General features: G+C 46.7%; 5 protein-coding genes across 5 annotated transcripts; 3 read left to right on the top strand and 2 right to left on the bottom strand.

Annotated features, from left to right (window-relative positions):
* Positions 1-11,394: 11,394 nt before the first annotated feature.
* On the bottom strand, positions 11,395-12,004 carry MYCFIDRAFT_178954 (uncharacterized protein; the record flags this gene model as incomplete). Its single annotated transcript, XM_007932931.1, has 7 exons — positions 11,395-11,435; positions 11,491-11,532; positions 11,579-11,640; positions 11,668-11,696; positions 11,720-11,760; positions 11,793-11,904; positions 11,930-12,004. The coding sequence occupies 7 exons, from the start codon at positions 12,002-12,004 to the stop codon at positions 11,395-11,397; spliced, it is 402 nt and encodes a 133-aa protein (XP_007931122.1).
* Positions 12,005-12,204: 200 nt separating this feature from the next.
* On the top strand, positions 12,205-14,027 carry MYCFIDRAFT_60460 (uncharacterized protein). The gene is made up of 4 exons (XM_007932425.1): positions 12,205-12,314; positions 12,375-12,728; positions 12,791-13,338; positions 13,389-14,027. Exons 1-4 carry the CDS (start codon positions 12,297-12,299, stop codon positions 13,924-13,926), a joined length of 1,458 nt encoding a protein of 485 aa, XP_007930616.1. The 5' UTR covers positions 12,205-12,296; the 3' UTR covers positions 13,927-14,027.
* A 929-nt stretch (positions 14,028-14,956) lies between these two features.
* Positions 14,957-17,658, top strand: MYCFIDRAFT_157570 (uncharacterized protein). The gene is made up of 2 exons (XM_007932932.1): positions 14,957-17,069; positions 17,129-17,658. The coding sequence occupies exons 1-2, from the start codon at positions 15,282-15,284 to the stop codon at positions 17,423-17,425; spliced, it is 2,085 nt and encodes a 694-aa protein (XP_007931123.1). The 5' UTR covers positions 14,957-15,281; the 3' UTR covers positions 17,426-17,658.
* Positions 17,659-19,416: 1,758 nt separating this feature from the next.
* Positions 19,417-20,425, bottom strand: MYCFIDRAFT_178957 (uncharacterized protein; the record flags this gene model as incomplete). Its single annotated transcript, XM_007932933.1, has 8 exons — positions 19,417-19,436; positions 19,477-19,863; positions 19,891-19,970; positions 19,999-20,012; positions 20,046-20,133; positions 20,172-20,216; positions 20,246-20,360; positions 20,386-20,425. The coding sequence occupies 8 exons, from the start codon at positions 20,423-20,425 to the stop codon at positions 19,417-19,419; spliced, it is 789 nt and encodes a 262-aa protein (XP_007931124.1).
* A 614-nt stretch (positions 20,426-21,039) lies between these two features.
* On the top strand, positions 21,040-22,604 carry MYCFIDRAFT_144462 (uncharacterized protein; the record flags this gene model as incomplete). Its single annotated transcript, XM_007932934.1, has 3 exons — positions 21,040-21,686; positions 21,737-21,949; positions 22,064-22,604. 3 exons carry the CDS (start codon positions 21,040-21,042, stop codon positions 22,602-22,604), a joined length of 1,401 nt encoding a protein of 466 aa, XP_007931125.1.
* Between the last annotated feature and the right edge of the window lie 176 nt (positions 22,605-22,780).

The following is a 22,780-nucleotide window of genomic DNA, read 5'->3' on the forward strand; positions in this document are numbered from 1 at the left end:
TAATACGCTACTTTAGCGTATTATTAACGACCTAGCAGCCCGATAAGAAATCCTTCGTTCCGTTTATAATAAGCTCGGCTACCGAGCGGCGGAGGGTACCTTCGATATTCTTCGTCGGCGCTACTAGTAGGACGGCGTATAGGCTAATATCTCCCGTTACTATAAGAGCTACCCTAAGTACAATTTTAGGAATAGCTACCGACGTCCCGGAGAGCTACGTATTCCTACTACCTAATTAGTCGGAGAGCGATAGTATAGCGATAGGGTCTATCTTAGTCGTAATAATAGCTTATATATTATTCGAGAGGGTCTTTCTCGATAGCCGGAGGCCTATTATTTCTATAAGGGCTGCGGCGCTATTAATGCTCGTAATATAGCTACCTTCTTATTTAAAGATCTGTTTTGCCGCTAGGGAACACCTTACGAGATTATCTTAGACAACGCTACGAACAATATAGCTAAAGAAGTTTAAGCGCTACTTGTTTCGTATAGGGCGAAAAGCGTTCGCATCTCCCTATACTATCTCTAGTCGAATGCTATTATTAAGCGTAGCTATCGGTCTTTAATTAATGCCCTATCTAAGATAACTAATAGAGGGGATAGGTCGGTTCCTATCTCTACCCGCGTCCTAGCCCTTCTCTAGGCGGATCGAACTACTATTATCGATACGACTAGACTTACGCTAGTAGAGCTTATAATTAGGAGGGACGCCGTTCTTCCTATTAAGTTGTCCTATCGTATATATAGCGTTTACGATTAGGGGTCTATTCGTACGAGGGTAGATCTTCTTACCCTACGGGCTAAGGCTCTTAAGGATATAACTACGACTTCTTAGGAGGGTCTTGCTCGATAACGGCGCCTTCGTAAAGAGGCTAAGCAGTATTTTAATAACTATAATACTATTAATTAGGAACCTCTAAAGGTTAGCGATATAGTTCTCTTATACTAGTCTAAGCTAGAATATAGTTACTCCTATAAGCTAGCCTTTAAATAGAAAGGGCCTTATAGAGTATAGGAGGTCCTTTACGATAGGTCTACGTACCGACTTTAGGAACTTAATAGTGCTACCTTAAAGTACTCGTACCCCCGGGCTAACCTAAAGAAGATCGTCGAATTAAGAGAGCCTACCCGCCCTCCCCCGACCGAGGAGGAAGTTAATGCCTCTATAGACCCTCTACCGACCTTAGATGCCTATCGAGAAGAGGATCCGGCCGCGATTATAGATCCTGTTCTACCTAACAACTATACGTATCCCTAGATACGTCTAAGTAAGCTATTAGGAATAACTTATAAATAAAGGGAGGGTTATATACGTATTAATTGCGCGTAGAGCATTTCCGATATTAATTCCGATAGTAAACTAGACTTCTAGCTATCTAACTCTAACTCTAAGGAGGAACTCGACTAGTCTAGCGACGAAGACTGCCTAGAATTATAGCTAGACGATCCCGAGACTAAATAATTGCTTATCTTTCCCTACCTCTACTACGTTACTTTCCTTGCCTCTATTAACCGTTCTCCGCGCTGTTAATACAATGCTGCCCTATAGCTTTAGTCCTTACTACCTATTCCTACGGATATTAATACTTATAGTTGTTGCCCTCTTTTGCCTTTACTTTGTCTATTATATTGCTCTTTTGCTTTCGATTAATATTAATATAGCTTTACTCATTTTATTTTTCCTTAGATAGAACTATACGAGGTGTGTTTTCCTAATAATACCCCGGGGGTAGTATTAGGAAGATAGCCGAACCTAACCCTCTACCCTTCTAGGACTACTTCCCTCTAGATTCCTAGACTCTAGCAACTATCCTTAGGTATTAACTATAATAAGATACTTTACTAGAGGAGACTGTTCCTGCCCTAATTAGTACTAGTTACGTAGGATACTAAGAAAGGGAGGTTCCCTATCCCTCTCCCTTTCTACCGCTTAGATAGATATAGCAACCTAGGCCTATAGCCTCTAAGAATAGGGACCTTAGGTTGTTAAGCTTAGTGTTTAGAAGAAGGAAGAAAGTAAACGCATAGACTACCTTTACGTACTTGCTAATATAAAAGGTAATACTATACCTATAACGGTAGTACTATAGGCTAATATACCGACGAATTAGCTACGCTAGGACTAGGCGACTTGCTCCTCGTTACTAAGTATCTCTAGGAAAAGCTAATACTACCCTAGGGGTATTATTAGTTCCGCTAGCCTTACTACTATAGATTCCTACTAAGGACTCGAACTAACTAGTTACATTTCGAGCGCGCGAGTATCTACGATAGCTAAAGGTTAATAAAGGCGCGTAGTCGCTACTAGTAATTAGCTAGATCGATTATTAAACTTTAGCCTACCCTAATAATAAAGAAGTCTCGTATATAGCTTTACTTTTATATATAGCCGTTATCCGTTTGCTTTACCGGAATATACGGACTACGTTACCTTCGTACTATATTTAAAGCGAGCTTCCTAAGCTCCTTCTTCTACTCGATTACTAACTACCTCGCTACCGCCCTACTACCCCCCCCCCTCTATCTAAACCCTTTAATTATTATTGTTAAATAACAAACACTTTATAAGCTCGTTTCTAAGCCGCTTCGGTCGACTATGTCTTCCGACGCCCCGAATCCGCTAGGCGCTAGTAGTAGCGGCGACCTACCTATCCCTATTAACCTAAGCCTAGCCGCCCTAGTCCCGATCGAAGCCCTATCCGATAGCGTCTTAGCTACTACAACTAGTCTCGAGTACTGCTTTTAGATCGTTACTACTCTCGAAGATCTTTAAGAGAAGATCGAGAACGCTCGTACCCTACTACGCGTTATTAATAGGAATATTAAGAAGGCTACTATCTTAGTTACGTATAGTATAAACAACCTACGTTAGTCTATTAGTAAGCGTGTCTTTAAGCGCGACGTTCTTAACGATATAGATATTTAGTAAGCCTTTCCTATCGTCTATAGCCTCGAGATAGCCGGTACCTAGATCCGCTTACGCTTTAAGACCCTCGATTAGGCCTTCGAATATTAGGGAGGACTAAGCAGTCTTCCTAAGAGCCTTATTAACTTCGCCTACGGTAGACAAGAGCGTACTAAGTAGGTCTCTTCGTTCGTTAATAAGTATAAGGTCTGTCGTTAAGGCGCCGAGTACCTTTCCCGTACTATAATCTATCGAGTATCTACCGCTAGTAAGAAGGTAGGCAAGCAGTTACTTAACTTGTCCTTTACGCTTAACGACTTTACGATAGCCTACTAGAAGCGGTATAACGATGCAATTGTCTAGGTCGATCTTAATATATAGACTACTAAGGATCTACTAAAAGAGAAGGGCTATCGTATTAATAGTATAGGCTTTATTGTTAAAGGCTAAGAGGCTCCTATCGTTAATGTCCTTAAACGTAAGGTTCTTCGTCTAGAAATAGAGGCCGATATAGCTGCTAGTCTTACGCTCGCTATAGAGATATAAGCTAAGGACCGTCGCTCGACCTATAACTATAAGGTTCCTTAAGAAGTTAAAGACGAGCGCGCTAAGGCCGAAGTAGCGCGTAAGAAGGCACTATACGCTCGCTAGGCCCTCCGTAAGGCTACTAAGAAGTCTAGCACTCATTCTAGTACTAACTATAGTAACTCGGATATTAATATACTAGATATGCTACTAGAAGATATCTCCTCCGAAGGCTCCTTTAGCGAGTATAGGAATAGAGGCCTCTCGCCGACCCTATTAACTAAGAATATCTATAGTTCCTATAAGGGCGACTCTATTGCGTACCTTATTACTAAGATCGATATAGTTCCTAAGGCCGATATAGGCAAAGCTCCTACCGCCCTATCTATCTATTAATAGCTCGACGACCTTAGTAAGCTAGGTAAAGAGCGTTTTACTATATATGCTAACTATATTAAGAAGGCCGCTAAGGTCTATAGTCTCTACGCTAGTACTAAGACGAATGTTCTTATCGGCCGCCTATTAAAGATTAGACGCAAGATTGCTAATTAGAATGCCTTTACTACCCTTAAGACTAATTATACTAACTAGTTTCCTAGACGTCCTACTGCCGCGCTAACCTCCTTAGGACTCTACGCATTTAACCCTACTAGCGCTATTACTCGCGATCTTACGCTAACTAATCGTTAGTGCAAGTTAATCGCTAGTATTCTCGGCTAAGGCACCTCCTTCGACCGCTTTCGCTAGACTAGTAATACTATCTTCCCTCGAGTCTTTAGTTAGATACAATCGCCTCGTAGAGCGTACCTTTCTCCTATTATCGACTTAATATAGAAGGAATTTCGTATATACTTTTAGTATATACGTAAGCTGCCTAAGTCTAAGCAGGAAGGCCGCAATGCCCTTTAAACCTATAGTATAAGCAACTAAATCGTCCGTTAGTATCCCGCCTTATAGCTTTTAGCCGTTACCCTTCGACCTAATTATATATACGAGCTTATCTCCGTCCCTAAGCCTACTAAGTACTTTAAGGTAGGTAAAGGCGGTTATAAGAACTGCCCTACTAAGGAGACTTCTCGTCTCGGATAAGACATAGTTAAGCTCGTAGCTAGTAAGGGTGCTAGCTATCTACGTATTAAGGTTTCCCTTATATCTAAGGATAAGACCGCCTATTTAACTATTATCGAGGGCATATACGAACTAGAAGTCTTCGATAACTAGGTTAAGAAACTTATAGGCCGTAACCTAGTTCTACTAAGCAAGATCGGCAAGCTTACTAATAAGCACCTTACTAATAACGACCTCGAGTATATATTCGATAGTTAGCCTAACGAAGGCGAGGTAGCTTAGTAGATCCTTAACCCTCTAAAGGAGTGCGAAGTCTCTATTTAGATACTATACCTTCTATATAGTAATCTAAAGGCTAAGAGCGACTATATATTAATCGACCTAGGCTACTCTCGCGTTATCGACAGTACTAAGATTAAAGGCTACGATAACTTAACCGTCTCTAAGGTTGCTAAGGCATACCGCAATCTAACCGCTCTTCTAGGTTCGAATACCTTCGTACTATTCGCCTTCCCTACGGCTATCTTAGTCGAAGGTCTTAGTTGCATTTCCGATGCCCTAGTCGGTAGAATTCCTTAGTTAAGTTACGTTATTTAGAACGAAGTTAAATAGATCCTCTAGTTTAGTAAAGAGGAGCTTAGGGAATATCTATACGAGTAGGAGAACGCTACGTAGGATAAGGCTACTAACCTCCTCGTTAATTAGGCTTACTACGAGGCTAAGTGCTTCGGTACTAATAGCTTTAATATCTATAGAGGAGTTTAGGAGAATCGACTAGCTAATAAGGTTATTGCTAGTAAGGATTATAGTAGATTAAAGCAATAGTAAGGCGTAGTAGATTAGTTGCTTAGGAAATTGTTTCTATATATTAATAGAATCTAGGAATAATGCTACCCTAGGGGTATTATTACGGAGTCTCTAAAAAATAGCCTTAGCTAAGATGCCTAAGGTTACTACATAACTGTTTGTTTTAAGCGCGCATTATAATACGTATCTAGTTAGATACGAAGAAAGGGAGGGATATTAGCTAGTAACCGGCCCTATATCTATAGGCTAAGTTTGAGCCTATATAAGAGGCCTCCTTCGGCATAGGAGACAAATTATTAACCTCGTATAGCACATTGTTTATATTACACTTCTATAATGCCTATATTGTAGGGCTCTAATTATTAGCCTAAGCGACTGCCTTGTTATCCTATTATACTAAACATAGCTGCCTATATTGTTATAGGTTATATTACCCTCGGTTGCCTATACTATTGCTGCTAGTAGTAGTAGTAGTATTAGTTTCCGTCCTTTAATAGCCTATATACTACGCGCAATATATAACAATTAACGTATTCTATTACTAACTACAATACGTATAACCTTTTAAAGGGATAAGGTATATAGGAAGGGACTTATTAAGCGAAACAATAACAGCTTATTCGCTAAAGCGATACTTATTAGTACCTAGACAATAATAGAGTATAACCGCGCCCTTAGTATTAGAGATACTGCGAAAAAAAAAGGTTGTCAAGCGCGTTATAGTCGTATAGCAATATTAATACGCTTGCTAGAAGAGGAGGCGTACTATAGTCGGATAACAGTCTTAATACGCTTTCGGATCGGTGCGTACTGCAGTCGAATAGCAGTCTTAATACGTAAAGGGCTACAGTCGTATAGTAGTAAAGACTAAGACTAAGACTAAGACTAAGCGCCTTTAGGCTTAAGTATATAGTATACTAGAGGCCCTTATATAACGACTAAGGTTATTATAACTAACAGTTGTAACAAAGGCGTTACGCCGACTTAACTAGATACGCGTATATTATCCTATAAAGAATCCGAACGTAGGAAGCCTATAGCCGCTACTTAAGGTGTACCTTACTAAAGAGTTTTTACCGAGTTAGACCTATAGCAATACTACGAACCTATTAACCTACGAACTTATTAACCTACTTAGTAGGAGAGTCGCTATCGAGCCGCTACTTAAGGTATACCTTACTAAAGAGTTTTTACCAAGTTAGACCGTTAGCCGTATTATAGGTGTACCTTACTAAAGAGTTTTTACCTCCGCTAATCTATCTAAGACCTCTATAGTTTGTACTAAGACTGCGATATTCTAATAATAACCTTAACTATACTCTTTCGGTTAAATGCGTAGTCGGCGCCCGCTAAAGCTATAGAAAACACCTACTCGCTAGGAGAGTCGCCTCGCAACGTCTTACTTAGCAAAGCCTATCGGAGACTAAACCTCGAAGAGAAAGGACTAAACAAACTCTACTAATTAAGGAACCTTAACTATTAGACAAGCGGCTCTATCGGTAGCAAGCCGCAGAACTAGCAAGGAATAGTATTAATCGCTATAGAGCTACCTATATGCGACAAAGAGGTATCGATACTATTATATACGCCGATAGCTAGTATATTGCTAGGGGTATTAGTATATTAGTATATATATAGAAGAAGACGAAGAAGAAGAAGTTAAGGTTAGAAAGCGGGTATCTATATGCGCCTTATAGGTAAGGTCGGCCTCTACTAATAAGATTGCGCTATTTACGCTATAATAGCAAGGCAATAATAACGGCTATATATTACCGCACTTTTAAAGTAATAGCCGCCGACTGCTAGGTAAGTGCCTAAGGCTATACTAGCACTAGAGGCTATGCTAGCACTAGAGGCTATACTAGTACTAGAGGCTATACTAGTACTAGAGGCTATACTAGTACTAGAGGCTATACTAGTATACTAGCTATATACTTAAGATAATTTACGAGGAAGAGGATCGGTAGCGCAAATACGACTAAAACGTCTATAATTCTAGAGTATTCTTCCTTCTATAGCGAGCTACTAATCTCTAAGTAGTCCCTTCCTTTCTTCTATATCCGATTAATAATTAACGCCTACCTAGAAAGCTACCTATTATACGCCGACTAGCCTCTAATAGCCTACGCTTACGCCGGAGCACCCTGCCTCTAGTCTCTTCTATAGTACGAGATATAGTACTTAGTAACTACTTAGATCGCTAATAGTTAGCCTTAATCTAGGGATTAATACGAGGTATACTACGTCGACCTTCTAGAGTACTAAAAGAACTACGCTTATTATAATAGCTAGTATTCTATATAACCGTATTAGCGTTACCTCTAGCGCTACCTCTAGCGCTACTAGAAGAACCTACAGTACATTGTCTATCTCTGCGGCTACTACGAGCACCTTAACCTTAACCTTAACCTTAACCTTAACCTTAGCTAGCTATAGAACGTACGTCTACTACCTAGCTATTACGACTAAGGAGACGATCGGCCTATATACGACTAGACTAAGTAAGACTATTCCTTAGGGCATTAAGTTGCGCTTATCGCTAGATATTAGTAAGCGGTAGCGCTATCGGTAATATAGATCTACTCGCGGTAGCGGTACCTTATAACAAAGCATCTCGGGTAGCTTAGGCTTCTACTTCTACTATTATAGCGGCGGTTTCTATAGCTTTCTTTTAGTCCTCTATACGCTTCTTCTTTATATCGATATCCTCGCGCTACTACTTAAAGACCTCTAGACTAATACGCTTAAGTTTATTTAGTAACTTATATAATCTAAAAGGCCGCTATCTATTATCGATAGAATCGTACTATTTCTTAAACTCGGATACCTTCTTCTCGATAAGGTCTTTATTAACGTTAATACCCTATATAGTATTCTAATTGTCTACTAAGTTAGTCGCGGTAAAGACATTAGTAATGCTATATAGTATACGATTATTAATAATACAAGACAAAGGGAAGTCGAATATAGTTCTATCTTCCTAGCCTAGATACTAGTCGTTAACGACTTTAGTAGAGGTCTACGCCTATAGTATCTTAAACGTAATACCTAGTCGGATATTAGACTTTAGTGCTTTAAACTTCGGAGGTATCGCGGCTTCTAGAGGTAAATCGATATATACGAGGTTAAGTTCCGGGTTGTAGATATTATAGTAGGCATCTTTATTAGGCGGGTCTTAGGTATATAGTGCCTTACCCTTACTAAGATACTAGAGGACGACTTTATAAGGATATATACTATACTACTCTCGGTAGTATTGTTCTAGATCTCGAACTAGATACGAGGGATCTTCTTTTATATAGCGATTTCCGATTTAGTCTAGTATATAGGATCCTCTTCCTTATCGTTACTATTAAACGGATTACCGCCTTCTTACGTACCGGCTATACTAGTATCCTCGCCCGGTAGCTTAGATTAGTAGAGTCTAGATAGGCGAAATAGCGTATACGAGTTACAACGAGTACGGCGAGTAACGTTAATCGTAGTATAGTTAGTTCCTAGGCAGACATTCTTTATACTATCGTCGATATAGTATAGAAGGAAGATAAAGGCTAGACTACTAACGATCGCATAGCCGATATAACTAAGACGCTATATTATATCCTCGATATCGTATATAATAGGGAACTTAACCTATACGATAATCTTAATATCTAGAATATTTAAGCCGACGCTAAATGCTATAGTAGCGATTATAATACGATACTTCGAAGGTTCTTCTAAATAGTCGGCTGTCTTATAGTACTAGTTATATCGACGCTTCTAGTTACGCTTAGCGATACTACTAGTATAAAACGTAATAGTAGTATAAACGTTAATACCCTTATTATCCTAGGTATATCGCTTCTTCGGATCTTAGCAATTAGCAGTAGTAGTAGTAAGCTAGTAGTAGATAATATTAGCTAGGTCTTAGATATACTTCCGACTATCGATAAATAATAGCGCCTTCTTAATCTTCTCGGGTATTGCCTCCTTAGTATTAGAATCGAAAGCACCCTTAATAGTAAAGTATAGATAGTCGTATAAGCTAAGCTAGTTCTTCGAAATAGTACGTAGTATATACGTAGTATCTAGACGGTCGATACTGCTACGGAGAATCTTTATCTAATATAGCCTATTACCTACTTCTCGGAAGCCGCTATACTTAAGTATAAACTCTTCGGTCTCTTCGGATATAGTAGCAGAGCAGCTAAGCTATACTATATCGGTTCGGAGGAGCTTACGTAGTATATATATTTAGGCATACTCCTTACGGAAGTCGCGCTACTTGTTTACTAAGTATATCTTATCGATTACGACTAGACCGATATATACGCGGACCTTTAGATCTCGTAGAAGCTTGCGAAACTCTAGACTAGTACCTGTCTCTAGACTTAGGATAATATAATAATATTTGCTATCGAGGATATACTTAAACAGATTTAGATCGACGCTTCTCGTCTCGGAGGTAATATTAATAGCATTTAATAAGACTTCTAGCTCCTTTGCGATACTAGTAATACTATCGGCTTATTCCTCGCCGAGACGATTTAGCGGTATAAATTAGAGGGTTATTAGACCTAGGCGAAAGTTAGTACTAATAGTAATAGCAACTAAACTAGTATTAAATAGTATACCTATTAATAACGTAAAGGACAGGAATGTTAGCGTCTTGCCTTTGCCTATCTTTAAGATCTATAGTAGATTATTGCCGCTAAACATAATAGCGTAGACTCTATTAATCTAGATAGGCCTTAGAGTGTATTCCTTCCTTAGATAAAGCAGCCTAAGAATCTTACGTAGACCTTCTAAGTAGATGTCGCGGTATACTTCTACTACTTCTAGATAGGCTGCCGTATCGTATACTAGTCGGCGGATCTCCTCGAGGCTAAGCGGATTATTAGTATTATTAATCTAGCGGTATCTATCCTAGAAGAATGCTTTGTATTCGGACTTATTCGCTAGCTACTAGATCTCTAGCAGATAGCTAAAATCTAGGCGCTCGCGACTTACTATAGCGCGACCTAGTAACTCGGTCGGATATTGCTATTATTAGCTATTAGTACGAACGCGTCGAATAGTACGCTTCTAGTTCTTATCTTGCTTCTTTTGTGTATTTACGGCATTCTACTACTTCTTACTAAGCTTCTTAAGCGGTATACTAGGCTAGATCGAGTCGAGTATAGCGGCGCGGCGAGATTAGAGATTAGAGATAGCGAGGAGGCGGCGGTAGTAGCAAGGTTATAGAAGTATAATATACTAGAAGCAGTAGTAGTAGTAGTAGTAGCAGTAGTAGTAGTAATAACTAAACGGCTATACAAATAGTATCGAGTGTCGAAAGCGCGAGTCCTTAACGTTAGCGCGCACTTTAGAAGTTAATGTTTAGTAACGAAGTTTGCTACGCTAGCGGTAGTAAGGTCGACTTTTAAATACTATAGATTAACCTAGAAACGGCTAGTAGACCGACTTCTAGCTTTTACGAGACAAACGCGCGTATACTAAGTAAATTAGTGTATAGGAAGGGTAAAAAGCAAACAGAGAGGGCTATAAAGGCTACTCGCCCTAGGTAGTAAAACAGAGGCAACGTATTAATAATATAGACATTCTAAATACGGGAGATTATAGCGGTAGTATTTCTTAGGCTCCGCGTACCCTTTATAGCTTGTTAGATGCTTCGTTTATATATATATAGTATAAGGTAGGGTAGAACAAACAGAGCGTACGTAAGGTTATCTTAGTATACTAAGAATTAAGTATATATTTCGTATTTTAGTAGATACTTTATATAGACAATTTAATAGATCGTATTATTACGTAGGACCCTTTTTCTAGGTTAGTCGATATCTAGCGTAGAACTAGTGCACTATATGCGATTGTTTAATTCTAATATAGTAGGTTATATAAGGGCCGAACGGGTTAGTCTTAGGCGCTTCGCTATAGGCTTAGTATAGACCGCTAAGCTAGATATATATTAGTATACTTAGCGGAGAGATAATATAAGGACGTAGAGACAGAGTAGAAGGTAGAAGGTAGAAGGTAGAAGGTAGAAGGTAGAAGGTAGAAGGTAGAAGGTAGAAGGTGCTAAATTTAGGTAGAAGGTCCATGCAAGCCTACAAAGCGGGGCGCCTGAATGGAGGTAGCATTGGCGCAGCTCCATCACCACCCCAAGAGACATCGACATTACCGACAAGGATAATAGATAAGACCAAATCCCAGCATCTTCACACGACCTCCCATGCATGCCATGCCTCATTCTTATTTCGAACCACGATCAACACCTTCCTTTAGGATCACCACGTGGAATCAACGCAAGCAATTGAACTTCAAACTCTATATATACCGGTATCAAAGGCAGCCTTGTTGCACTACGGAGGATTGGTTACTCCAACATCCTAGCTCTTTCCCAACAAAGCTAGACAACATTCCACACAACACGAGATGATCCCGAAAGGACCACCACGCATCAACAACCGTCGCTGATCAAGCCGTCAGACAGCGCTCCTTTAACCAAACTTGGCCTTCTGCCCGTAGGCCGCAGGCGCAGGCGTATAGATAAGCCTGATAAGGTCGCACACAACCCCAGCCTCGCGATCCGGGGGCTGGGGCAGCTTATCGTCTGTCTCACGAACCGCAATGCCAAACCACGATTTCGTTTCTGCCACGCGATCGATTGATGAGGATGGAATCCGTGCTTTGCCGACAACCACGTTTGGGCGACATCTACCGCCAATAGGTGAGCGCAATTCAAGGATTCATGTTTCTGCTGTTATCTTTGCCAAGACCCTTCATGTCTTTCAGCCTTTGTTGTCTGAGATCGGCTTTTGCGATAGGCTTCTTATACATATGCAGTAGTATCTACCGAATGAACGTTGCTTGCTTGCTTGCTTGTAAGAAGCTTCTGTTCTCGTCGCTGCCGGGACGATCAAGCGTATTGCTAAGTTGCATAGCTTCTTTTTTCTTCTTCTTCTTCTCCTTCACTTCCAAGTGAACCTTTTCCAAAACAGAAAAGAATATGGCAGAATTCATAGCAGTAAGCCACCTACCCCTTCCAAACCCAACCCGCACATCACCTACTCATTCCTCATTCTAGCCCGAATTCAACCCCACCTCCCCCTCCGGCGGCAACCCCTTAAAAATCGACGTAAACGCCCAATACACCGGTTTCGAATACCACTACGTCTACCTGATCTTCTGCGGTTTCATCGTCTGGCTCATAATCCCCGGAATCGGATTACTCTATGGCGGACTCGCACGGCGGAAAAGCAGTTTGTCGTTACTCTTCCAGAGTCTCATGGTGGCGGCCGTCACGACTTTTCAATGGATGTTTTGGGGCTATTCGTTGGCGTATTCGCGCACGGCGAATGCTTTTATAGGGGATTTGGAGAACTTCGGGTTGCGGCATGTCAGGGCTGCGCCGAGTCCGGGGAGTGTTTATATTCCTGAGGTAGGTATGGTGATGATGGGGATTGGTGTTGAATGATTTCATGCTGATGATTGGGTTATTAGATTGTGTTTTGTCTCTATCAGTTGCTTTTCTGCGCTTGTACCGTGCAGATTGTGATTGGAGGGTCGTTTGAGCGTGGTCGCATCATTTCTTCCCTCATTTTCAGCTTCTTTTGGGCCTCGATCGTCTACTGTCCGATCGCATGCTGGACGTGGAATAGCAATGGCTGGCTCTACAACTTGCCCTCTCTCGACTTCGCCGGTGGAGGGCCGGTCCACATCGCTTCCGGGTGGGCTGGTCTGGCATATGCCTTTATACTCGGCAAGCGAAGACAGACGGGAGAAAAGACGCACAAGAAGCCGCATAATACTACGCTCGTCTTCCTCGGCACGATTTTGATCTGGTTTGGATGGTTCGGTTTCAATGGCGGATCTGCGCTTAATGCTAGCATTCGTGCTATGTATGCTGCTTTCAACACTAATGTCGCCGCTTCGACCGGAGTTTTGGGCTGGGTCGTCGTCGACTTTATCAGAACCAAGGGGAAATTCTCTGTGGTTGGTGCTTGTGAGGGGGCGATCGCTGGTCTGGTCGGAATCACACCTGCGGCTGGGTAAGTCGGAACCGATGTCGATGGGCCGGGTGTTGCTGATTGTGTTCTAGTTATGTGAGCTTCTGGCTCGCTGCTGTCATCGGCTTCGTCACAGCTGTTGTGTGCGCCAGTCTGCAGAATCTGAACGAATGGATCAACATCGACGAAGGGCTGGAGGTCTTCAAGCTGCACGGAATTGGCGGGATGATGGGCTCCTTCTTGACGGGAATATTCGCAGACGAGACGATTTCGGCGCTGGACGGGAGCTCGCGCTACCCGGGTGGCATCAATGGCAATGGCGTGCAAGTTGGCAAGCAATTTGCTGAGATCACGGCCATCAGCTCGTACAGCTTCGTGGTGACGTGCATTCTGCTTCTCATCCTCAAATTCATTCCTGGACTTGGGCTACGGGTGAGCGAGGAAGCGGAGATTCGTGGTCTCGATCTCGACCAATTCTTCGATGAACAGATTGGTGACTGGTGCGAGTTCGAGACATTCTTAGGCAACCATCAAGTCACACATGGGGTGACGAGAGGAGGTGATCCGATCAGCTCAACGGTTAGCATGGAGAAGAAGGCCGCTGGAGAGGAGGCAGAAAAGCAGGCGTGAGGGTGCGCGAAGTTTGTTTATGATTTCTAGAGTACATATGATCAGGTTGTAGGCCTGCAACAAGGCTTCTATAGCTGAACCATGCAATCTCATTCTACTCATGTATGCATTTGTTACTAATCGTGTCTATACCTAGTCCACTCGGCCTCCAGGTTGGCTCAATCCTGTAAAAACCTTATAGCTCTGATATAGAAGTATATAGATACCGCTCAAATTTCCCAACTTCCCCTCCGATGTTGTATAATAAAGACTTGCCTCGTCACCGTAGCCGCCATTCAACCATTGCATTCCCATCACCATGCGCCTCACGCTCTCCACACCGCTTCTCCTTCTATCGGCAGCAACAGTCGCTTAGGGTATAGTCGCGTGGCACTGTGATGACACAGATTCAATGGGCTACAACAACTGTGGGAAAACAGATCATGATGAGTGTACTAGTGACCGTGGACTGGTGGTGCTTGGTTCGTCGGTCTGGCGTGGGTCGGGGATGGTTGTTGGCAGATGGAGGGATCTTGTTGCGGTGATGAAAGAATTGTTGCTGCTGTAGTTTGCTGATTGTCTGAGGGTCGTTTTGAAGTAGCTGGATAGGATCTTCTAAATGTGCTGTGGATTACGTGATGTGGATGTCGAAAAGTCAGGCACCGAGGCATCTTCATTTCATTCCGCAGCAGCTAGCGGACGATGCACGCTACGTCATTCGTGTGAGGCTCACTTCGGTCAGTGAAGTGAAGGAATGCTTCCGTGGTCGTGCACTAAACAATCTCCACTGGGCCACGCACGCCACACTGTGGACTTTCAGGTGAAAAGGGTCTCGGAGGTCGTCACGGCAATTTTTATGCACGAGCCAACATTGTCGTTCGACTTCGGCCAAGTCGCTTTCGTAAGGGTAAGGGTCCGACCACGCATCAGGGTGCCACAAGGCAAAGCAAAGCCGGAGAGCTTCCTTGGCGCAACGTCCGGCCGACCCTTAGTTCTACCCTCAGCAGCGCCGATCCCCACCGGTGCACTTCTCTGCTGAAAGCTGCCGAAGCGCCACACCAATCCATTTCATATCGTTGACGCATTCCACTTGCCAGCCGCGCCCTCATCACCCTCACCCCCCGTGTGCTGTGTTTGGCATTCTGAGCAACGCCGTTCTTCATCTCCGTCGGACCGCTTGGCTGCGAGTTCGCCGCCTGACTTACCCACTACTCCCTGTCCAGCCCCGTGCAGTCAGCGCGCCGGTCGTAGAAGCACGTCGGCACGATAAGCGGCCCACCTACCTCCCGAGATCAGCGGCTCTTCTTTTTGTATGCACTCCTGTTCTCACGCCACTCTTTCGAGAACCCTTCCACTGATTCAACACACACCCGAAAATGGCGTCTCTCGATACACTGGACATCATCGTCCTGGTCGTCTTACTGCTGGGAACCGTCGCCTACTTCACAAAGGGCACATACTGGGCAGTACAGAAAGATCCCTATGCCAACGCCAACGCCAATGGCCACGCTGGAAAGGCGGGCAAGACGCGGAACATCCTCGAGAAGATGGAGGAGTCCGGCAAGAACTGTGTTGTCTTCTATGGCTCTCAGACTGGTACCGCCGAGGACTATGCTTCTCGATTGGCGAAAGAGGGATCTTCGAGATTCGGCTTGAAGACCATGACGGCAGATTTGGAAGAGTATGATTACGAGAATCTGGACCAGTGGCCGGAGGACAAGATCGCCTTCTTTGTGCTGGCCACATATGGCGAGGGAGAGCCCACGGATAACGCGGTTGAGTTCTACGAGTTCATTCATGGAGACGAGCCCAGCTTCAGCGAAAAGAGTGCTGAAGAGCAGCCACTTTCAAACATGAAGTACGTCGCATTCGGTCTGGGCAACAACACCTACGAACACTACAACTCCATGGTGCGCGAGGTCGACAAGTCGCTCACTAAGCTCGGTGCTCAGCGCATTGGCGCGGCCGGTGAAGGTGACGATGGTGCTGGAACCATGGAAGAAGATTTCCTTGCATGGAAGGAGCCAATGTGGACCGCTCTCGCCGAGGCAATGCAATTGGAAGAGCGTGAGGCTGTTTACGAGCCCAACTACGAAATCACCGAGATGCTTGAAATGAGCGCCGAGACTGACACAGTCTACCTGGGAGAGCCAAACAAGAATCACCTTGAAGGACACTCCAAGGGCCCATACAACGCACACAATCCATACATCGCACCAATCGCTGAGTCTCGCGAGATCTTCCACGATCAGACGCGAAACTGCCTGCACATGGAGATTGACATCTCTGGCTCCAATTTGTCTTACACTACAGGTGATCACATTGCTGTCTGGCCCAACAATGCCGGCAAGGAAGTCGACAGGCTTCTCGAAGTCTGCGGTCTGTCCGAGAAGCGAAATACTGTGATCAAAGTAAAGGGACTTGATGCCACTGCCAAGGTGCCCTTCCCAACACCTACCACTTACGACACCGTCTTCCGATACCAGCTTGAAATCTGCGCTCCTGTCTCCCGTCAATTCGTCGGCACCCTCGCCCAATTTTCGCCAAATGACGAGATCAAGGAGAAGATGACCAAGATCGGTGCCGACAAGGATGTATTTGCAGAGGAAGTTGCCAAGAAGAACTTCAACATCGCACAGTTCCTTCAGTACGTCGGAAATGGTGAAAAGTGGCCCAAAATCCCCTTCTCGCTCTTCATCGAAGGCTTGAACAAGATCCAACCTCGCTACTACTCGATTTCCTCTTCATCCCTGGTCCAGAAGCATAGGGTTGCAATCACCGCTGTGGTAGAGTCTGTGGAAGTTCCTGGCGCGCCACATATCGTCAAGGGTGTGACCACAAACTACTTGCTCTCGCTCATGCTCAAGCAGCATGGTGAGGCAAACCCAGATCCACACGGCCTGAACTACGCCATCACAGGTCCTCGAAACAAGTACGACGGCTGCCACGTTCCAGTCCACATCCGACACTCAAACTTCAAGTTGCCATCGGACCCAAGCAAGCCCATTATCATGGTCGGTCCAGGTACTGGTGTGGCTCCATTCCGTGGTTTTGTGCAGGAGAGAGCGCAGCAGGCCAAGAATGGCGAGAACGTTGGAAAGACGATACTCTTCTTCGGATGCCGAAATCGCACAGAAGACTTCATCTATGAGAAGGAGTGGGAGGTGAGTTGAGATTCAAACATATCCTACCTATGAGCGGCCGACTAATCTTGAATCAACAGCAATGGACCAAAGACATGGGCGGTGCATTCGAGCTCGTCTGCGCGTTTTCCCGAGAAACCGAGAAGAAGGTATACGTACAGCACAGGCTAAAGGAGAGAGCAGAGGAAGTCAACAAGTTGCTCGAGCAAAAGGCATACTTTTACGTGTGCGGTGATGCTGCGAACATGGCTCGGGAGGTCAACGAGATCCTCGCACAGATCATCTCCGAGCAAAGAGGCGTGGACAAGAAGAAGGGCGAGGACATTGTGAAGTCAATGAGAGCCGCCAACCAGTACCAAGAGGATGTCTGGTCATAGAGGAGTGCGAACTCCATTTTTTCGATTGCGCACTCACTCCGTCCTTCATCGGAAGCGATGCGTGGGGCAATTGTGTTTTAGCGATCTGGAGTCGGTAATGGTAGCGTGGAATTGTGCCGCGATGTGACGGCTTGTTTCCCGGACGCAAGTGACGGCGTACTCCTTCCTGGCGCTATACAGCAAATCTTTTTGTAGATGCCTTCCGCAGTTCGATACATACACGAGTGTCCATGACAAAAATGTGCAATGGAATGGTGCTGGTAGCGCGACGCGACGTACGTGCGGAAATGCTTTTCATATGTCTGAAACATGCAACGATATCGCTTTGCATCAGAACAGGGTTCAACCTGGAGAAAGCTTGGGCCATTTGGTTGTCGGAAACCTTGAATTCAGGAGATTCTCAGCTCCGGCTGGTTCTTTCTTGACATCAGGCGACATGAAGCCGTACAGTACAGTAAATTGATTGGAAAGAAGACCTCGGGTGTAACAACACGTCGCAATCGCTCTCAAGAGATGAAGTTGTCAGCTAGGATGGCAGTCGAGGAAGAATGTCGGATAACGAGGAAGGACCATTTGTCGACAACGTCGAGCAGGTGCTATGCTGGACCAAGATCCTGAAGTGCACTCTGCTCGAGATGCGTCGTACACTCGACTCTGTTTGTAGAGACGCGTCGAGTTGTTCCAGTCATTTGACGCTGCCGTGGACGTCAAGATACCGGCAGACTTCGGGACGTCGCGCAGTATGCTGCTGGCCGAGCGCCGACTGTTCCCAAGAACCAGGTTCGGAGCGCTGGGACTGGAGCATCTTTGCCCGTCCTTGCTAATGTCAAAGCTGATGGCGCCTAATGTTGTGATCGTCGGGCCGCGAGAGCCAGCGCTGATAGTATGGTGTGGTGTGAGGGTTCATGTGTGATGCTTTGGGCATCCGGGGAAATGTCAATCTTGCATTGCATTGCAGGCATGGATACGAAGCGACTCGACGGACCCCTCCCAGTCTATGGTCGCACGACGTCGGCAACGGACCTCGAGGCGGCACCTTGCTGAACAACTGGCCTTCTCCGCTGACGGACAACGCACAACGCGTCTTCCCAAATCTGGTCAAACGACTCGCCATCTTGTGGAAGCCTGATCGCTTGCAGATTCGGAGACCACGATGACGGGTTGGGTGCCAGTGCAGTACGGATTTGGGGGGCAGCTGACAGCATCTGCACCGCTGGCTGGGTATGTATGCTGCTCAGCAGCATGAGTTTCGTGTAAGCAGAAGCGAAATAGGAAGGGAAACAGTGTCAGGTGCTGATCAGAACTGGGCACGGATTAGGAGTCGGTCTGATGATATGGCTGCTGCTGCACATCAACCAGGTTGGAGCCACCGTTAGCCGGGTTGACAAGGACAGGCGGCAAAGGCGCACACAATCAGATGCAGGTACAACATTGGATCAGCATTGTCATGGCTAAAATTGGGCGCTGTGAGAGCGGAAGTCTCGTTCTTGTTAAACCTGCATCAAACACGCAGCCATAATGGCGTCAGCGCCCTGCGAGAGCCGCGATGCAGAAACGACATCTTTCCCCACATCGCCAACGGCAATGCGGCGTGGGTAGAGGTGTTTCGAATGTTGAACGATAGGCAGTGGGTGGAAGTTGGAGGATTGGCATTGGCACTACATCCCGGACCCGCTACGGCTACTGTACGGCTGCTCGATCGAAGGGCCCGTTCGGCGGCTCGCGAAAATGATAGATCACATTTGAAAGATCCGGTCGATGCGGGATTGCGCACTTCGATCAGGAAGCTAGTCAGATGAGATGCTCGTCTGCACGGGCGCTATCGAGGCCAGTCGGTGGTGTGGTAACGGTTCACATGTGCGCGGGATGGAGGGCAGAAGCGATGGAGTGAGCGTTTGGTGGCGTCTCGCAAAGCTTAATCATGCAGAGCGCATCGCTTTGTGTAGCCTCGCGATGAGTGGTTTGTAGAAGGGTTGAGAGCAGCGCTGCCTTTAGAACAAAGGCGGCAGGGCTTGCAGGTGCAAAACAATCGACCGGCCCCTGCGTGTGACAGGTCGAGCCGTTGACTGCAGGCCATAACAAAACCGCTCCGCCTCGCCCTCGAGCCTGATGCCGTTTTGCTCTGATGCCATCCGGCACATCCCTCTGCGCCATTGATCTATCATTCCCAAGCCATTGAGCCTCTTGATCACCCGCCCATCGCCAGCACCATCCCTCTGCCATCACCGTTGCATCGCACCTCCCGGCCCCTGAAGCACTCCATCTGAGTGCGGGCGTGCACTCCATACCTTCCACCGACCCAGCATCGTTATTGCATCTGGCGATACGCACGGAATTGGCCGGAGAGTAGCAGCGACTCGTGGGAGCGAGACCAGCGTCGCATTTGCGCTCTGCGGGTGCCTCAGTTGACGGCGTTTGATCATCGATTTCAGCAAATACTCGACATCACTTGCCCGTTCGGGAACAGAGCCACGCGACTCGACTGCCGCCCAACACGCTCACCACCTCCCATTGACGCCGACGGCATTCATTCCTACCGCAGAAACTGCAGAAATCGGCGTCGGCCTTGCCACCCGTGACTTCTGAGCTTTCAGGTGCGCTTTTGCAGCTCCTTCCTCACCTTCACCGTACGGACTAGTGCGAAACTCTGCTGCTGGCAACACCGACCTTTCTCTGCTCGACCTTCTGCTCTTCTTTCTCTCATCTCCCTCATACAACAACACCACCCAGTTCTTACACACTTCACACTTCTGCTTTTTCTTCTTTCGTGCATTCGCCGTTGACATACCGCCTCTGCCAGCATCGCATCCCGCTTGTCACTCCTTCTCGCCGACATCTGCATTCTCGTCACCGTCGACCATCGACCGGCAGCACCATCGAGCTCGACTTTCATCCGCTTCAAGCAGGTGAGTCGGGCCCATTCCAAGCACTTTCTCTCTCACCGGGTTTCATCCCGAGACTCCCCGCCAGCAGCACCCTCGTCATCAGCCCACCTGACATCGCCATCACATGCCAACGCTGACATGTTGCATCACAGAGTCTCAAGTCACGTTCCTTCCAGGACACCGTTGGAACATATCCATCCGTACCAGACCATCATCGGTAAGATTTCAAGCACTGTCTTTGGTGGCAGCGGCAACACTGGTTTGGACATCGGCCTCGCCTTGGCCAAATTCACCTGAGAACATCTTTATTGGAGCAAAAGCATTTCTGCACATCCCTCTGCACGCAAGATGACGGCTTTTGGGCCCCTCTCCACCCACCACCTGCTCTTCAGCAAACCTCACCGCCGCCAGGCACCCGCTGACCGTGGCTTCAAGCAAATGGCAGCCATGGCCGATTCCAAGAACGCCAGCTACAACCGCGCTCAGACCGGATACAACCAGCAGAACAACATGTACTCCACCCAGCAGTACAATCGGGGCCAGCAAGGTCAGGGCTACGGCATGCACCACAACCCTCAATCCGATCCCATGGCGGCACTCGCTCATGGCTTTCAAGGCATGACCATGGGCAACCAGTCCTTCGCCGCTCAGGCCAAGAACGCCATGATGTCCACTGCGCCCAACAACGGGTACGGCGGACTTCCCGTCGGCACCTCCATGCCTGCTTCGATGTACGGCCAGGGCCAGTACGCTTTCCCGGGCAGTTACGGCGGAGCAAATGTGCAGTCACCCGGCATGTACACTCCTCACGGTACTCAGTACATGCCGCAGCTCAACTACGGCGGTTACCAGCAGCATGACAACAGCCCATTGTCCCAGAACTGGACGCCAACCACCGCCGGCGCTACTGGTGAAGTGCCTACTCTGATTACGCCTCGCCGCGACTCCATCTCGTCCAATGAGAATGACCAACCGACCACTCCCTCCTATGCCGGATATCCTGGCTTTGCTCACAGTGGTGTCGCGATCAATAGGTCTCCCAGCGGTGTCTTCACTCACAGCACTCCATCGCCGACCTCCATGGTCGGTCCATACGGCATGCCTGTTGCAAAGCAGCCTGAGCAGAGCGAGGTGTCTCCTCGTATCAAGCTGCTCATCTCCAGGGAGCCAGCAATTCCTCGTGCCATCCCAGCTCCGTCCTCACCACTGAAGCCACTGGACCGTGCCTTGGAGAACCAGCGAGGCGAGACTAATGTCTACATCCGAGGTCTCCTGCCAGAGACTACCGACGAGATGCTGGAGCAGTGGGGAACTCGCTTTGGCGACATCAAGAGTTCAAAGTCCATCATCGACCTCAACACTGGTCTCTGCAAGGGGTGAGTGCTGTATTATCCTCGCTGTCGTCGCTCATGCTGACCTCTCTTAGCTTTGGCTTTGTCAAGTACCACAACTATGAAGACGCCGAGAATTGCATTCGCGGATTCCACTACCTTGGATACGAAGTCAGCTTCGCCCGTGAGTCGTTCTACTCGAAGCTGAAGACATTCTCCGACGAGAACAACACCAACCTCTACGTCTCCAACTTGCCAAAGACCATGAACGAGCACGAACTGGCCCAGCTCTTCGCTCCACATAAGGTGTGCTCATCTCGAATCCTTCGCGACAAGAACGGCAACGGACGCGGTGTCGGCTTCGCGCGGTAAGGCTTCCCTCCACATTCGTTGTCCTGTTCACTACTGACGGTCATCAACAGCTTTGAGTCTCGAGATGCTTGCGAAGAGGTCATCAAGACGTTCAACAACCACACCATCAAGTCTCAAGGCGAGGAGCTCCAGATCCAGATCCGCTACGCCGACACCCAGGAGCAGAAGGCCTTGAAGCAGCAGACACAGGCTGCTCGCCAGTTCCGGTCGGCTGAGTACGAGTACGCAACACAAGCTTGGCGCCAGGGCCGTCTCCCATATGCTGGCTCGGCGGTGCACGACAACAATCAGAACACTAACGAGTTCGACCAGTACCTTGGCACCAGCGCGTCCGTGCCAATCCAAGGCCAGCGTTGGGCTCAATCAGCAATCCGTCAGGCTCCAGGCCGCAGCCCGCTTGGCGGCATGCCGTACACTGGTGCCTCCCAGCAGCAGCCACCACTCGTTCAGATAAACGTCGCCTCTGGTACCGAGACACAAGCCGCCACGCCCGAGACCACTGTCGACGCCAAGGCTGCACCCGCCACCTCGCCGGCTACTGCCCACGCTCACAGCCCAGTTGACTCTGCTGCTGCTTCGGAGCAGGAGTAAGAGCGGGTGTGCTGGCTTCCACCCTCAAACCCGACCCTCTTTTCGATCTATCAATACTGTCGACGCAGCGATGCACACAACTTTGTACAACATGACGACTAGACGATGTCATTACGAGCTCATGATTGCCCACGACCAGATGCATCGCGGCACTTCGGATCTGTGCATTACTACAG

Source organism: Pseudocercospora fijiensis (assembly GCF_000340215.1).
Source record: "Pseudocercospora fijiensis CIRAD86 unplaced genomic scaffold MYCFIscaffold_9, whole genome shotgun sequence".
NCBI classification, from domain to species: Eukaryota; Fungi; Ascomycota; class Dothideomycetes; order Mycosphaerellales; family Mycosphaerellaceae; genus Pseudocercospora; species Pseudocercospora fijiensis.